The following is an 18,013-nucleotide window of genomic DNA, read 5'->3' on the forward strand; positions in this document are numbered from 1 at the left end:
TTTTGAAGCCAGTGAAGCGTGATTGGCTTTTATGCACTGCCGTGAACAGATGTGTTCAACATCACACAGCGTTGTGTTTTCAGCACTCTGTGTTTAAGCCCTGGACATTTTGATCTTTAACCAGCTTATCCTCAGAATAAAGGTATCAACAGTAATGAGAGGGGTGGCTTTGTTCTCCCTTAGCGGATGTAGATGGGTGATAGGTAGATGAAGGGTCAGCGCTAGCAGCAGGTTTGTTTATTTTCATTTCTATATGCTTTGCCTTTCATCACAGACGCCCCGAAAATCCTGGGCTCAGTAACGGTGTACACGTGGGAGGGCAACCCGGCCAACATCAGCTGTGAAGTGCTGGCTCACCCCAGCGATGTGTCTATTACGTGGCAGCGAGACGGCTTCCAGCTGCCTAATGCTAACACCTCCAATATCAAGATCTATAACACGCCTTCCGCCAGCTACCTGGAGGTACGGCCCACGCAGACGCCTTCCTGAGAACATAAACATTCACATGAACCCAGATGGATAAATCTTATAAAACCGGACAAAGAATATGTGCTAGTTAGATTTCACCCCTAAATCAAAAGAAAGAAATGTGGTTTCTATATATTTTTCATTATATTATATTATATTATATTATACATCCATACATATATTATCCAAACCACAGATCCTCTATTATATTATATTACAGTATATTATATTATAGCATATTATATTATATTACATTGTTACATTATATTATATTATTCATCTATCTATACCTATATTATCCAAATTGCAGATCTTATATGATATGATATGATATGATATGATATGATATATGACTGCATTCATCCCAGTGACAGGAATCAGTTTACAAAACAGATTAATTCTGATTCATATACTGATTTGCTCTGTGACCTTTTGTACAGGTTTATTATGGCAGTAGTTGGCTAAAAGTGCGTTTGTGCATGCTATGAGTGAGTCATTTGAATTATTCACTCAACTGATTTGTTACAGCCATTTATAACCGCTACAGTTAGTATCCTTCTTTTTTTTTAAATTGTACCTTTCTGGTGCAGTTGATCAGCAGACTTTCAGACTTGAACAAGATGCCTGATTCATTCATTTTGTTTACAAATGACATTTCCATTCAAAATCTTGTTCAGACCAGGATTATCATTTTTAAGTAAGACTTAAAAAATGTTTGTTAATTGATATAAAACTCATGGAAGCATTAGGGAAATACACACAACAAAATGACAAAAAATGAAGCTAGAATTAAAATGACAAAAGCACTTAAAATTATTCAAATTAAAATCAAATGGCGAAAGCATGTAACAAAATGATTAAAATTAAACAAATTTAAATGAAAACAGAAAAATAAAAGCTAATTATAATGTTAACAAAACCTATTCTAGGTTATAAACTATACCATAATGCCAGTTCTTTTGTGAAGGGAATATATAGGTCCAACCAGTATAAAGTTTCTTTCCCTTACAGCATAAACCCAAATGCTATTCGCTCATGCTATGGTTAGTCTTAAAAGGCAGGAAAGCAGTCACACATTTCATATGAAAGAAATTCATGTAGTCGATGTATGCAAGAACAATTTGTTCACTTGAAGGATTTGCTCAGCTTCAATTCAAGTGGTTTTGAAAACAAGCTTCATTTTCTGTATTATAAATATTTTACCTACCTTATTTATTTTGATTTTGGAGTGAAATGTGACCTGGACCTGTTTTCGTGAGCTCCGCCCAGAAAGGGATAGTGTTGCTGTAGGGCATTACTGCAGCCTATGCATCTTATCAATATTTTAGCACATGGAGAACGCTGTCAGGAGTAAATACACATCTAATGGAATGGCAGTGATAACATGCATGCTTGAAAGATAAATGCTGAGATAGAGACTAGAGGTTAATGCATTCTCTTGATTTGTCCCAGGTCAATCCAGAGTCTCAGAGCGACTTTGGCAACTACAACTGTTCTGCCTCCAATGAGATCGGGACTGAATCCAAAGAGTTCATCGTCATCCCAGCTGGTCTGTTTCTCTGTATTGATCTCAAAACAAACACACAGACATTTATGGCAGTAGAAAATCGCATTGACATTGAGTGTTTGGGTGCTTTTTGCTTTTGAGCTACTGTATTTTTGATTTACCTGCAATTGTAGACTTTGTTCAATAAAGTGCAATACAATAGCTCAAATTTTCCTCTTGTAAAAGTGGTGCTGAAGCACAAAGCCGTACAATCAGGCCGTATAATCGGGCATAAGCTGTTAAAGTGCAGTTGTCCCACTGCGTATTGTGAAGTGTCTCCCCTGTGGTGCAGATGTGCCCTCGGCGCCGTCCATCACTCAAGTGCAGCCATACTCCAGCACGGCTCAGGTGCTTTTCGAGGAGCCCGAGTCCACTGGAGGAGTTCCTGTGCTCAAGTACCGAGCCGAGTGGAGAGCCGTTGGCCGAGGGAAATGGGTGCAGCGAGTCTATGAGGTGAAAGACGGTGAGTCCGTCACATGAAATGAGGAAAACCATCCATATTATATGGATTATCAACACCACTGCATGGTTTGTAGACTTATGGACTTGTACTGTATCATGGAAGCACAGAATTTTCCTAGGTCTTTTGAAATAAGTATATAAAAATAGTATTTTAACAGTCATGTTACACACCATTTTGGAAACCGTACTTTAAAAATTATGGAAACGCTTTAGTATAGGGACCAATTCTCACTATTAACTAGTTGCTTATTAGCATGCCTATTATTAACATATTGGGTGTTTATTAGTACGTATAAAGCACATATTCTGCATGACCATATTCTACATCCCTAATCCTACCCAATAAATAAACTTAAAAGCTACCTTACTATTAATAAGCAGCAAATTAGGAGTTTATTGAGGTTGTAGTTAATGGTTTGTTAATAGCGAGAATTGGACCTTAAAAAAAGTGTGACCAAAATGATTAATTCAGAAATTATTGTATTGATGTCCCATCTGTGGTCACATCAACATTAAAAGTTTCAGGTCAGTGAGATTTTATTTAAATTTACCAAGGCTGCATTTATTTGGTCAAAACAATTGTAATATTGTGAAATATTATGACTATTTTAAAAATAACTATTTAGTTTTTTAATATATTGTAAAATGCAATTTATTCCTCTGATGTCAAAGCTGATTTTCAGCAGCCAATACTTAAGTAAAACTACATTGTCTGTTTTTTTTTTTTTTTTTTTCAATTTGCAACAAAAATGTACAGTATTTAATATGCAATTATTTTTGTGAACTGCTTGATAAATTTGAATTAGGTTTGCATGTAATGAAACACAAGCAGAAAATGAACAATTGATTTAAAAAATGGCTTTACATACAATTTACTAGAAATTTGTTCTTCTTATGTCTCATAAATGGTCCAGTAAGTAATAAAAATGACCCTGTAATATATGTTAAACCATAATGAAAATTCTGGCATCATTTACATACCCTGTCATTCCAAACCTGTGTAACTATCATTCTATGTTACACACAGTAGAAGATATTTTGAGAAATGCCACAGTGTTTATTACAGTGGATGTCAATGGTAACCAAAACTATTAAGTAACCAACATTTTTCAAGATATTTTCTTTTCTGCAGAAGAAGGAACAACATGAGGGTGAATAAATGATAACAGACTTCTCATTATTGGGTGAAATATCCCTTTAAGTAATATTTCAGCTATGTTTTAGCTACTTTACGCCTGTAGCTTTACATGTCAAATGTATTTCCTCATGTTCAGTGACAAGGTTTTATGTTGCCCATTTAGAATGCAAACTGTTGTTTATGAATTAATGAATGGGTTTTTTATTAAATCTGCTTCTCGCTGCATCCCAGCAGGACTGAGTTCAGTCACAGTCACCGGCCTAAAACCTGAAACCGATTACGAAGTCAAGATGTCTGCCATCAACGGCAAGGGCGAAGGCGACAGCAGCCAGTCAGTGGTCTTCAAAACCGAGCATGTCCGTGAGTATCACGTTTCTCTCTCAGGAGCACATGGTTCCTTCAACAGCAGCGCAGCGTGGTGTGACGGCCCACACACCTCTTCACCAGCTAGTGTGAAGTCTTTGGCTGACGCAAATGCTAAAATATACAGTTTGTGCTCATGGTGCTAAAGAGTAGGGCGTAATGACTTAAGTAGTTTGAATATTAACATTTTCAGTCCCTTGACCAATTCACTCATTTTACTGAATTACAAATCTTGCATTACAGAATGACATTATATTAAAGGTTAAGTGTGTATTGTTATCAATTAATGAATAGTTAATGCTGTATCAGGTTATTATTGTTTTAAGAACTAAAACTAATAAAATAAACGTTAAATAAAATCAAATAAAATTTTAAGGTCTTAAATTTAGATCATTTCAGAAAATTGTACACAAGTAAATAAATAAAAAAGACCTGTATAGACATAAACGAATAAACATACACATAAAAACAAACAATTTTAACTAACATTAAAATGAAAACTAAATATATACAAATTTTAAATAATAAAAACGATAGATAGATAGATAGATAGATAGATAGATAGAGAGATAGATAGATAGATAGATAGATAGATAGATAGATAGATAGATAGATAGATAGATAGATAGATAGATAGATAGATAGATAGATAGATAGATATTTTTGTATTAATATATTCTCAAATTTTTCCCTTTATTATTACTATTATTATTTTTTATCTAAAAATTAAAAAAAAATTCTAAAATAAAAATCTGACTGCAAATCTGTCATTATACACTCCAGACAGGCTATGCATGGTTCTTTTTGAGCAGCGGCTTCTTTTGTGCCTCCCTCCCGTACAGGCCAGTATTATGTAGAGCTCTTGATATGGTTGACTGGCTCACCTTGACTCTGTTCTCAGCTGAACTGAACTGAACTCTGTCACTCCTTCAGAGTAACTGTTAGCCTGTCTGTGGCGTCTCTCAGAGTTTTGAAGGACCATCTTTTCTAGGCGTTTTATGTAGTTGCCCATTTTTGACAACCTATAAACAGTTCCCATTTGGCTATCCAGTGTTTTGCACCTTTTTTGCCCTCATGCAGGTTATGTATTATTCATCATGAAGAGACACCTGGTGGTTATTTTAATCATTCATAGATAGAAGCCTATGGACGTAAGGTAAGATAAAAAAAAATGCCACAGCATATTTCTATTATTTTTGACCAGAATATATAATTGGTACATTTGGACTTTCAGTGCATAGAAATAGATCACAAAGGACTGAATATTAATGTAATATTTGTAATTCAGTGCAATGAGAACATTGGTCTTGATACATTTGCAAATTACTGTGTATAAATATATGCTTGGCAGGTTTATTGCTGCTAAGCACATTCATATATACACTGGTCACATAAATGATTTCTTATATCAATAATTGAGTCATCTACGAGAAATCCTACTGGTAAGAACAGAACATCTTGTTCTCATACAAGACATAAAATTCTGCAAACATTCCACAACATCAATACAAATCAATCATAACATTGCACACTACAAGAATATTCCCATGATTTGTGTTGATATTCTCATCATGGATAAACACCACACACACCTACCCTCTTACTCCCCCTGGTGGTTATTTGTGTGATGATTTGGACTTGCCAGAGATGCCATTATCACATAATACACTCACATTGTGCACTGGGATTTATTTCCTGTCAGTACATGAAACAAAACCCATTTAGTGCTGAAATCTCCAGGATGTAGTCAAGAGAGTAATAACTCTAACTCAGGTAAAGTACGAGTGATGAGAGAGTATTGCCGTCTGATCTTATTACCAGCTTTTACCCTTTGACATTTTCAGACTTTTCTTTTTTTCATCCTGTCATTTTATGTGATTTTCCATTATTTTGTTTCCCATTTGCATGTTTTTTTTTCTTTCCTCCTCCTCATTTTCCACTGGATTTTTTAGGGTATTCTTACACAAGTAAGTGTTTCATGTCCCCCTGTGATGATTGTTATCTTTTGATATCATTCATATTTCTTCGTATTCTATTCTTCGTATTCTATTATTATAGGATTTAAAGACCCTATGAAATCAAAATGAGAGTTTTGTGGTTTGCCTCTTATGAGGTCAGCCATATGTTATTGTACTCATAAAAGCTGACTAAATTAAAATATATTTTTTGTGCTTTTTAGAATAAGATTGTCTTCTCTTCTAATATTACCTGCCTCTGATTTGCAACAGCAAGTATCAAAACAACATGGCTGTTACATAAACTAAAGGCTACTTTCTGTTTTATTAGGATATACAATAACACATTAAACTGGGTTTGTCATCTGTTCTTATGGGGTCTTTAAGTTCACATGCTAGCTTTTTCCCCCAAACAAAATAAAGTAAATATTTTCTTTTTTCATATGTTCCCTAGATGGGATTTTTCATTTTCACACCGATGACACAGGTTTGTTATGGAGCTGTATGATGATCTTCATAGTCATGATTATATAATATTAAAGGAGTAGTTCACTTCCAAATTTCCTGATAATTTATTAACCCCCATGTCATCCAAGATGTTCATGTCTTCCTTTCTTCAGTCGCAAAGAAATCAAGTGTTTTTTTTTTTTTTTAGAGAAAAATATTACAGGAATTTTCGCCATATAATGGACTTTAGTGGTGGTCATCAAGTTGAAGGTCCAAATTGCAGTTTCACTGCAGCTTCAAAGGACTATATGCGATCCCAGCCAAGGAGTAAGGGTCTTGTCTAGTCATTTTCTAAGAAAAATACAAATTGATATACTTTTTAACCAAAAATGCTCGTGTTCCACCAGCTTGACCTCATACATTGAGTAATCACATTGGAAAGGTCACACGCGGTTAGTTCTTTTTCTGTGTACTTCAGTTCAAAAAGGTAGGGTAGGACGAAAAACTCATTTTCCCCTCGAACTTCAAAATCATCCGACATCATTGTTTTACCTTTTTTGTAAAGGGTGTTTGACTTTCATTGCACGTTTGCTTTGTAAACACTGGATCAGTACTTCTGCCAGCGTCTCACGTAGGGCTGTACGATTACGAAATCAAAATCGAAATTTGGAACCTCCAACCGATGTAATTTTCCCATTTCAGTTATTTCGTTACTTTAATCCGGTTAATACTTTCCCAATTAAGAACATACTACCGCGTGTGTAGTCAGCGCTATACAGACGTGTATGACTGTTGCGTTACGTCTTTTCAAGGTTCTCGTGAGTGGCGCGTCTAAGATGCCACGTGAAGTTAACAGAATTTGTTAACAGGCTGATCGCTTCCATGCCACACTTCACTGATGCTGGAGTTTGTGCTAAAGGAGCCCTGACATAGTATTGAGAGTGCATAAATGAACATACTTTAAAGAACTTGAACTTTTCTGCTTTGCAAATACTTTTTTTGATTGATCTTAGGAATTATTCTAATATTTTAAGATACTGGATTTTGACTTTCATGAGCTGTAAACTCTAATCATCAAAATTAAAACAATAACTTTTGAAATGTCTTACTTTACATGTAATGAATCTAAAATATATCGGAAAGTTTCACTTTTTGAAATAAGTAAAAACAAATTCAGTTTTTCACGATATTCTAATTTATTTTTAGATGTACCTGTATTCCATGGCTGGAATTGGGTTCAGCTGCACTGAAACTGCAGTTTGGACCTTCAAACCACTGGCTCCCATTGAAGTCCACTATATGGAGAAAAATCCTGAAATGTTTTCCTCAAAAAAAAAAAAAGGATATTTGTGACTGAAGAAAGACAGACATGAACATCGTGGATGATATGGGAGTGAGAAAATTATCAGGAAATTTTCATTCTGGAAGTGAACTTTAAAACAGAAACTAAGAAAATCCTTTTGTGGGTAATACAAAGAGTTGATGTTACATAATGTTCTAGTTTTGTGATTGCAAAAAGCCTCCACATGTCTTTGTCTTTAGACAACACACAATTAATCCAATTATTAGTACACATGAAGTATTTAAAGTTTAGCAACTTTAAATATTTCTTTAGGGATTGAGATCCAGTGTGATGTGCTTACAGTATCACATGCTTTGTCCAAAAACTAATGCATGATCCTTTAGTATTGTATCAATACTTCAGTGTTTCCTCTGTTTTTCATTGAGAAATATGATTTGACAACTTATCAGTAGTGTTTACTAAAGCAGTCATCACTATCACAGTTGCTCATACAGGATTTGAACAAACATGTAACACTAAGAATTAAACTTGAATATGTAACTTATCCCATTCCATTTGTGCTGAGCACATAAATAAGACCTCACATTGTGCTGTAAAAGCAGTGTTGTTACTTTAATAAGCAATAATATTAATTTACCTGGTAGATGATAAAACTGGTGGAAAAACATAGATTTAATCTAAAGAAAGGCACCCAAGCCACATCTAGAGAAAAGAATGTCATACACAGCTGATGGTTTGCCCTTTAGATTTGTGCAGCTCCTGTATCTAGAACAATCTCTTAGCAACACCTTAGCAAACACCAAGAACCGTTAAGAACTACTCAGAACAATTTAGTAGCCATATAACAGCACACTGACAACTGCTCAGTTAACTTTAGCAACCAGATACCAACCTCCAGAACACCCTAGCAACTGCTTGGAAAAGGACTAACTAACTTAGCAACAAGCAAGAACACATTAATAACCACATAGCAACATGTTAAGCACCAATTTAACAAGCACAAAGAAACTGCATAACAACACCATAGCAACATTGTTACAACCACCAAGAACACCCTAGCAACTATATAGCAACACACCAAGAAGCACTCACAACAGCAGCAACAGCAAAGCAACTGTTTTGAAATGCTCTAACAACCACATTTAGAACACTTACCAACACGTTAGCAACCACAAGAACACCCTAGTAACCACATCGCAGCATGTTAAGAACGACTCTGAACAACTTAGCAAGCACATAGCAACAGGCTGACAACCACTGGGAAAACGTTAGCATCTGGTGCCATAGCATCCACCAAGAACACCCTAGAGACAGTTTAGAAAGATGCTCCAACGACCACTCAGAAAACATCAACAACCAAATAGCAATGCAGCAGTAACCACCAAGAATGTCATAGTAACCATGTAACCACCCCAGAAACACACTAACAACCACTCAGAACGTGTAGCAAGACTTTAACAACCACTGAGAACACCACAGTAACCACATAGCAACACGCAAAGACCCACTCTGAACAACTTGGCAAGCACATGGCAACAGGCTGAAAACCACTGGGAAAACTGTAGCAACCACAAACTGTAGCAACACCATATTAACCACGCAGAGCACTTTAGCAACTCCATAGCAACCACCAAGAACATATCACAAACAGCATAGCAACACAAAGAAACACTCAGAACAATTTTTCAACTGTATAGCAACCAAAACACTTACAAAAACTCAGAAATCTTTAACAACCAGTGCCATAGCAACCACCAAGAACACCGAAGCAACCGCCAAGAGCACCTTACAAACAGCATTGCAACATAAAAAACAGAACAATTTTCAACTGCATAGCAACAAGCTGACAATCGACACACTGACAACCACTCAGAAAACTGTGCCATACTGTAGCAACCACCAATAACACCCAAGCAACTGCATAGCAACCACCAAGAAGTTCAGAACACACTAGAAACTGCTTTGAAAGAAACTTCAAAGGACACTTCAACAGCCAAATAGCAATGCAGTAGCAACAACCAAGCACACCCTAGTAACAGTGTAATCACCCTAGCAACACACTACAATCCACAGAACAATTTTGCAACTGCATAGCAACACAGTAACTGCCAAGCAGGTGCATAGCAACACCGTAGTAACTGCCACATCACACCAGGTTGTGTACAGTCACCACTCATGTTTTCTTCAGAATATATAAAAAGTGAACTGGTTTGAGTGATTTTCAGTTGGGTTAAGGCTAGAGGGTATACAGCTAAAACTACTGGGCATGCGCACATCAATATAGCATAAATTATGTTACCCTGTACAACATTAATTACTGTTTTTGCATTATTGTAAGGGGTAGGGGTAGGGGTAGGTGTAGACGTTAATAAAACACAATCTAAGAGGTAGGAAGTTTAATTTACTGTTAGCTTACGGTTTTAGCTGTATCCCTTCTAGCCACATCCTTTCAGTTGTGTTTAAACCAGACCATATGCTCAGTCTGTCAGAGGAAATCCTGCTCAGTGTGTCTCTGCTTCTGTGCTCAATGTTGTGATCTTTGTGATTAAAGCCATTTTGAGTTGCTTGGTTTTATGTTTCTCTGCAGTTTGTTCTAACCCTTGACTTGTTCTTTTTTTCACATTTTTTACATTTGTGTCTATATTTTTGTATCTTTCATGCAACCTCTTCCAATTTCCTTTCAACCAATCATGTGCGTGCATATGATGTGACTGTGTCATGTGGCTTGCATGGTGCTGGTGATGTCATCATCCACACTGACGAGCAGAAGGTAAACACTTGGGCCCGGCTCCATCCTCTCATGTACAGGATTAGCCTTCACTCACATTGGAATCACCGCATTCATCCCTAAGCAGCCATTATAACTCACTCCTGTCACATTTCAAGAATTAAATCCCCTCAGACAGGTCATGAAAATTCATCCAATCCCAATTTTTAACGGAGACTGTTACCCTTGAGCAACCACTGCGCTCTGACTGCACAAATTATCTTCCGTGGTGAATATGCAATCAGAAAAAAAAAAAAAAAAAAGTTGATGCCGTGTCCTGTCAACCATGGAAATGACATCAAAAGCTCTGGAGCTGAAAAACATTTCCCCAGAGCGATCGCTGGGTACGACGATCTCGCTCTTTTATGTTCAGTCTAAACATTTTGACAAGCAGCGGGTTTACAGACGCTGACGTTCTTTCATCCGGTGCTGCTTTGGATATGCTGCTACCAGTGTACAATTATATCCAAATTAGGAAAGCCCCAAAAAATGCTACAGTAGACGCTGCGAGTGGTTGATCTCAATGGTTTATTTATTCTCCGCTTTCAAGCATGTTTCAGTAACATTCACAGTACCGCATTTCCTTTCAACACACCTTTGAACCTTTTAGAGGGGTCCTCCTCTCCTCTCCAAAGTTTGTCCTTTGATGTTTCGGTTGTTTTTGCCTGCATGTAAATTTTATGATGACTCTGTACAGAAAAATATTGTATCTGTGATTGGAGTATATTGGTCTGTTTTGCTTGTCTTTTTATACGGCAAAAAGGGGCAAATTTATTTAATAGTTGTGCCATTTTACGTCTTATTCACAAACCACACACAATCCAGTTCAAGCATTTAAAAAGTGCCATGTACATTTAAAGTAATAGTTCATCCAGAAAAAATAAATTTTGTGATTAATTAGTCACCCTCATAAGACTTTTGTTCATTTTCGGAATACCAAATATGGGTATTTTTTATATTCTCTGGTCATTCTTGACCACTCATTAAAACTCCATGTGACCAAAATTTTAAAAAAGTTCATAACGACATACCCTACAACCCAATATGTCTGTTTCTATACTAGGCAAATAACAGTATGTGAGTTGAATGTCTGAATTCGTAGAATTCATAAAATAGCAGGCGAAAAGTACCCAGATGACCTACTACTTTCAGCAAGATTCTGAAATGCACATCCGATAGATAAAGGACTTTACTATCCCATGATGCCATGGGAGTTGTGAGAGCGACACAACTGATCCCATAGGTCACATGAAAACATGGCACACATTACTTTTTTTTTTTAACAGACAGCAAGTTTCTAACCAAATGTATTACCTACTAGACCAGGGATCCTCAAGTCTGTTTAGCTCCAACCCTGATCAAACTCACCTACCTGTGATTTTCTAATGATCCTGAAGACATTGATTTGCATGCTCAGGTGTGTTTGATTAAGGTTAGAGCTAAACTTGGCAGGAAAGTGGCTCTTGCAAGCCAGATTGGAAGATGCCTGTACTAGACAGTACACGATTTCGACGCAGCAATAGGAAAAGTCCTCTCGCATCAGGATAGTAAGATGAGCAAAATCTTATGGTTTTGGAATGGAATGAGGGTTAGTAAATGATAAGAGTTTTTATTTTTGGGTGAACTATTCGTGTAAGTAATTTTTATTATTTTAACATGCCTCCTTTCTATGTAAACAAGTTTCATGACAGATTACCAGTTTAAACTGGATTGACTTTTAAAATTCGATTCCAATTTGATTACAGAATTTGAAGTAAGGTATTAAACCGAATTTGAATGCAAGGAAGTAAATTAATTTGAAACAAAGAATGTAGCTTTTTTTTTTCTTCAGTGTTGTAAAAAAAGTTTTTAAAAGTTTATAAAGGTTTTATATGCCTCAACTTCCTGTGGTTGTGGCCAATTCAGCTCAAATTCCAACTGATGGAATTGAAAGCCCAATTCTGCAACCGAGTACTCACTAGCAACCTGCAAATTAGGCCATTTTGGGGCGTGTTTGAGATATTACCTAATTTGCATAGCGCCTTTAGCGAATCTGTTACTAAAACAACGCAGTCAGCGCGTGCAAATAAATGGCGCAATTCATTCTTGGTGAATTCCCCCCAGAATATCTCAGTGTAGCTGCCATGGAGATAATGAACATGCACGTGTAAAACTCTTGTTTTTAATCTCATTTAATTTACTGCTGTTTGCTCCCCTGTGTATATGATAATTTCATTCACTGTATCCTGTAGGGACAGATGGCCAAGGAGGATGGAATTAATCATGCAGTGCTGCACTTTCATTATTTAAGAGATGAGCGTTTATTGATGACCCTTTAAACTGTCAGTCGAGTAGAATAGCTGCTTGTTAATTGAGCTGATTGTTCGGGATTGGAGCTCCTCGTATCAGTTAGTGGGGCTTCTGCCATTTTACGTGCTGCACTTTTATGACCTCAGAACACATTAAGATTAATTACTGCATTTTTATCACATCTCATTCAGTTTTTGCAGTTACGAGAGTGTTTTTTAGGAGAAGATCCGTAGAGAGTTGATAATTTCACTACTGCATAGACAAAATTGATATGATATGTGATTACTATCAGACTAAACAAGAAGTACAAACAAAATGAAAGAAAAATGCCTGTAAATTGAGATTGTGAAAGCATTTCTCTCGTACAGGCTAACAGCTAATTACTGCCTTAATGAGAGTAAATGCCTTAATTTTTCCATACACGCGTAGCTTCTGCCTGCAGTGTTGTTACGTGTCACTCTGCTGCATCAAACTAATGTAGTGAATCAAACGAGCATTCGCTGGTCATTAAAATGAAATTGATCATGATGGCCCATGAAGGAGAGGCCTCAGTGAACAGCGGCATATAAATCTTCCCAATTCACAGTGCGCTAATACACATGACTGCTCTATAGGTATGTTCACATTTCACCATGACTACAAATATCAGCCTACTTATCTAAGGAGCCACAGCCAAGTAGCATGTGTCATATTATTCTATTACCCGCCTATATGGAATCATTAGCGTGTAGGAGGCTAAGAATTATGGGAGTTGGAAAATTGGCAACTTTTTAATGCACAAAATTAGTGGTTGACTGGCATTTCATTGGCCAGAAATGATATCTACAGATCTGGCCAATTGTGTAATGCTGATATATACATAATACAATTTAAAGCTACCGTAGGTTTTTTTTTTCTTTTCAATCTTAACTCAAGTCGAGTGACATGAGTTTGTAAGTAACTTAATTAATTGGATAAAAAAGCTGAATTTGAACATTTATCAAAAACAATATTGCTTTAATAATATTATTGAGTTATTTGTAGTTTGGAGTGACTGCCTGTTTATTTGAACAATAACAGATGGAGGACTGTATAAGAAACCTTTTTGAAAACCTAAGTTATTTTTGGTGCTTTTATGGATAGGAAAATTGCACAATGCAGCTTGAATAACAGCAAAAGAGTTGTACTCAGAAATTGAAAAGTGAATGAAATGGAATTAAACTTTATTTTACAATATGTACTATGGTAAGATGTTAAATTCAACTTTTTATAAATTCAAATGACTGTCGATTTCACAGTTTTGTTATTCAACATTATTGACATGGTTATCAGTCAATGTCAAAAATCTCAAAATAGCCAAATATCACCCTATATATTGATGTTACTGCACATAATAATACCAATAATTAATGCTGAATATCCTCTCCTGTTTGAACCTGTCTTCCTTTTACACATCTTGGTTTTTTAAGGGGATAGTTCATCCAAAAATGAAAAATCTGTCATTTATTTGCCTTTGTCATTCCAAACCTATAAGGCTTTTGTTCATCTTCAAAACACAAGTAAAGATATTTTAAATGAAACTTGAAAGATTTGTCCATCCATTGCAAGTCCACAAAACCCACAACCTAAACTTTTAAGCTTCAACAAGTTTTTAAAGACATCATAAAAGTAGTTCAAATGAATCAAATGGTTTAATCTGAAGTGACATGATCACTTTATGTGATGAACATATTTTATTTAGGCTTTGATTCATATGTAAAAGCATAGAGCACGTGCAATATGATAAACAGAAGCTTGTTTGATGTACAGATTTGGTGGATGATTTTGGTTTCAAAGATGAAACAAAGTTTTACAGGGTTGAAATGGCATGAAGGTAAGTAATTGGTGACATAATTTTTATTACTGGGTGAACTATTCCTTAAAGTTATGATGCTTTTTTTCTAATGTCATTGTAACTGATTTGTTGTTGTAGGAGAACCAAGTCCCCCTGTACTAGAGGGCACCCCACAAACCAAAGGCAATTCTCTCAAAGTCAAATGGACTAAACAAGATGATGGAGGGTCACCAATCACCCATTATTTGGTCAGATACAAAGCGGTGAGTATCCAATATGAATATATTTTATGTGATCCTTCTTATTTTAGTTGCAAGTTTCATGCTTTGCCATTGTACACAGAGGGAAGACTCTGACTGGAAGCCCGAGATCCGTTTGCCCAAAGTGAGCGAGTATGTAATGCTGATCGGGCTGGAGTGGGACACCGAGTATGACGTGTTCGTGGTGGCAGAGAACCAGCAGGGCAAGTCCAAGCCCGGCACGCTGACCTTCCGGACCTCATCAGAGCCTGCAGCAACCACAGGTAACCACCATCCGTCCCTCCCTCCTCCTCTCCTTCCATCCCTCCTTCTCTGTGTTCACCCTCGCTGCCGGTCTCAAGCACACTGATTTTAACAGCTGACTCAGAGCTGTAATGACACCAAACATGTGAATGCAGTGTGGGCCATCACTTACGCTGCATGATAAACAGTGAGTCATGCTACACGGCAGATCACGAAACGCACGGACAAAACATTTGGCAGGTTCATATGGGATTTTTTATGCCATATTTCTATAACATAAGATTAGTGCGAGACGGCGATACAAGAGCTGGCCATTTGAGCTAAGTAGGGGAGACAGAAGGGCAGTTTTGATCACAAACAAGCGGGATGACAATTATTCAGCAAATGCTCAGTAGAGTTATTTTTCTGCTTGACAAAAAAAAAAGTGTTTTACTTTGTGAAATTCTTGGCATATTTGCGAAAGTATTGTGAAAAAAATAAAATAAAAAAAATAATTAAAAATAAAAGTGTAAAAATTGCGTGTGTGTGTATAATATGAAATGTATGTATATATATATATATATATATATATATATATATATATATATATATATGTATATGTGTGTGTGTGTGTGTGTTTGTGTGTGTGTGTGTGTGTGTATATTTATTAGTGCTGTCAATCGATAAAGAAAAACAACTAATTAATCGCACATTTTTCTGAAATTAATCACGATTAATCCCACCTAACATTAAAGTTTTTAAATATACTTTTATATTGCAATAATTTTACATTCAATCTTCAAATTAATGTACAAACAACATAAAGACAGTATAGTTTTAATATTTGTTTAATGGCATCTTTATTTTTATGACTGAAGGCCAGTATCACTGATACCAATCAATACTGATTTCCCTAGAAAAATGCTTCCCCCTAATATTTAACCATTGACTATAGCCATTCAACTTTACATTATAATTACGAGCTATGCATTTTAACATTTATTAGACAATAAAAATAACTTCTAATTTAAGTGAGCTTAAAACAATCTTCAAATAAACCCATTATAATAAATGTCATAATTATCTACCTTCTGTGAAATATACAGAAATTGAATAAAGTTATCAAACACTAAATGCTAAACTAAATACAGATGAATCCTTATAACTATAAAGTTATTGATTTCCTCTTTTTTTCATTTGTTCTTTATGAACAGACATCACAGCAGCTGGTCATTAGGTTATTTTGGTTGCTTTTTTAATGCTTTATTGATTCAATGCCACAAGAACAAGAGGTATTACATATTCACATAATCAAATTAACATTAGCTGCCAGAGAGAGAAAAATAAATAAAGGAAGAAAATGACATACATTTCAATGCTTTCAGAGCATTACATGTTTTCAATGCTTTTTTGTTTGTTCCAAGAGATTTACGTATAATTTAAAGTCATTTATAAAATGTGCAAAATTTGGTTTACATTGAGCCCGCTTCTTCTTATGTATATGGAATTTTCCTAACAAAATAAACAAATGTATAATATGTTGTTCTTTACAATTCAAATTTTCATTTTCTGTATAAAAAAAGTATATCAATTATACAAATTTCTATCGTACACTCCATTTTTCTGTTAATATAGAATTCCAAATCCTTCCAAAATAATCTTGAGTAAATACAATGGAAAAAAGGATGCAAAATAGTTTCTTTTTCTTGACCACAAAAGTCACTGGAATACGAAATATTAAGCTTAAGACTTTCCAACACATGCTTAGCAGGATACATTCTATGAAGTATTTTGTAAGACACTTCCTTAATTTTGTTATTGATACAAAACTTATTTGGCAGTTTCCATGCTTTAACCCAAGAGATATTACCAAATAATGAAGACCAAACAAATCTTGCTGCCGGTAAGGACACAGAACAAAGAGCGTTCCTTATAATCTTATTGCTACGCTGTTGTTTTAAAACATCAACATTTGCAATGAAAATGTTTCCACAAGGATTAACCATGTTGATTTCTTCTGAGTTACAGTTTTTTTAAAAGTAACATCAAACTCTTTGGAATTGCATCAAAAACAATAGCAAATTCTCTTGGTTTAACTGGTAATTGAAATTTCTGAATAAATTCAGTATACGACAACAAGTACCCATGGGAATTACTAAAAGAATACCTTCCTTGAACCAAGTATAATAGAATAAAGATTTGTTTTTAAATACTATGTCCTTGTTATTCCATATGAAATAGTTGTGGGGTGAAAAATTGTGCTTATACACCAATTTCCATGCTAATAGGTCTTGTCTGTGAAAACCAGCCAATTTAACAGGAATTTTGTCAACAGAAATATTAAATTTCAACAAAAAGTCTATGCCTCCAAGAGTATTAAATATATAATTAGGAAATGCATTCTTAGGACTTTCTCTATTATTCATAAACTCTATCATCCATTTATTTTTAAAAGTGTCATTGAGAGTATTATAATCTAAGACCTCCAGTCCCCCTTGCTCTTTAGGATGACAAATTACCTCCTTTTTTAAATAATGTGTTTTTTCCTCCAAATAAAGTTATAAAGAATCTGATCGTTAATAGTCTTGGGAGGCACTTCTAACAACAATGATGTATAAACAGATCTAGATATACCTTCCGACTTTGACAATAATACCCTCCCAAATATTGAGATGTCCCTCATTAACCACAAATTAAATATCTTTTTAGTTTTCTCAATAATTGGTTCAAAATTCAACTGACTCCTTTGTTTTTCATTTTTACAAATTATTACACCTAAATATATTAATTTATGTTTAACTGGAATGCTTTCTATTTCTGAAGAGGAGCAATCTTTGAGGGGAAATAATACAGATTTATCTAGATTCATTTTTAGGTTAAGTTAAAATTGTACACCTAAATCTGTGATACCATTAAATTGATTTATTTTTATATGTGATGCTAAAACCTGAGTTACTAACAAAAATCAAAAAGGAGAGGG

The 18,013-nt window shown here is 35.3% G+C and overlaps 1 protein-coding gene across 3 annotated transcripts in view; it reads left to right on the plus strand.

Annotated features, from left to right (window-relative positions):
- ncam1b (neural cell adhesion molecule 1b) overlaps nt 1-18,013 on the plus strand; it is a 114,325-nt gene that overhangs the window by 79,671 nt on the left and 16,641 nt on the right. For 2 of the 3 annotated variants that reach the window (XM_079392385.1, XM_079392386.1), the window contains exons 11-16: nt 275-462; nt 1,921-2,017; nt 2,307-2,477; nt 3,849-3,974; nt 14,690-14,814; nt 14,894-15,074. In XM_079392385.1, coding sequence (XP_079248511.1) covers nt 275-462; nt 1,921-2,017; nt 2,307-2,477; nt 3,849-3,974; nt 14,690-14,814; nt 14,894-15,074 — 888 coding nt within the window. Of the gene's footprint in view, nt 1-274; nt 463-1,920; nt 2,018-2,306; nt 2,478-3,845; nt 3,975-14,689; nt 14,815-14,893; nt 15,075-18,013 lie in introns of all 3 variants that reach the window. The other variant, XM_079392384.1, reaches the window with a different exon arrangement.

The sequence above is a fragment of the Barbus barbus genome, assembly GCF_936440315.1.
Source record: "Barbus barbus genome assembly, chromosome: 34".
Lineage (NCBI taxonomy): Eukaryota > Metazoa > Chordata > Actinopteri > Cypriniformes > Cyprinidae > Barbus > Barbus barbus.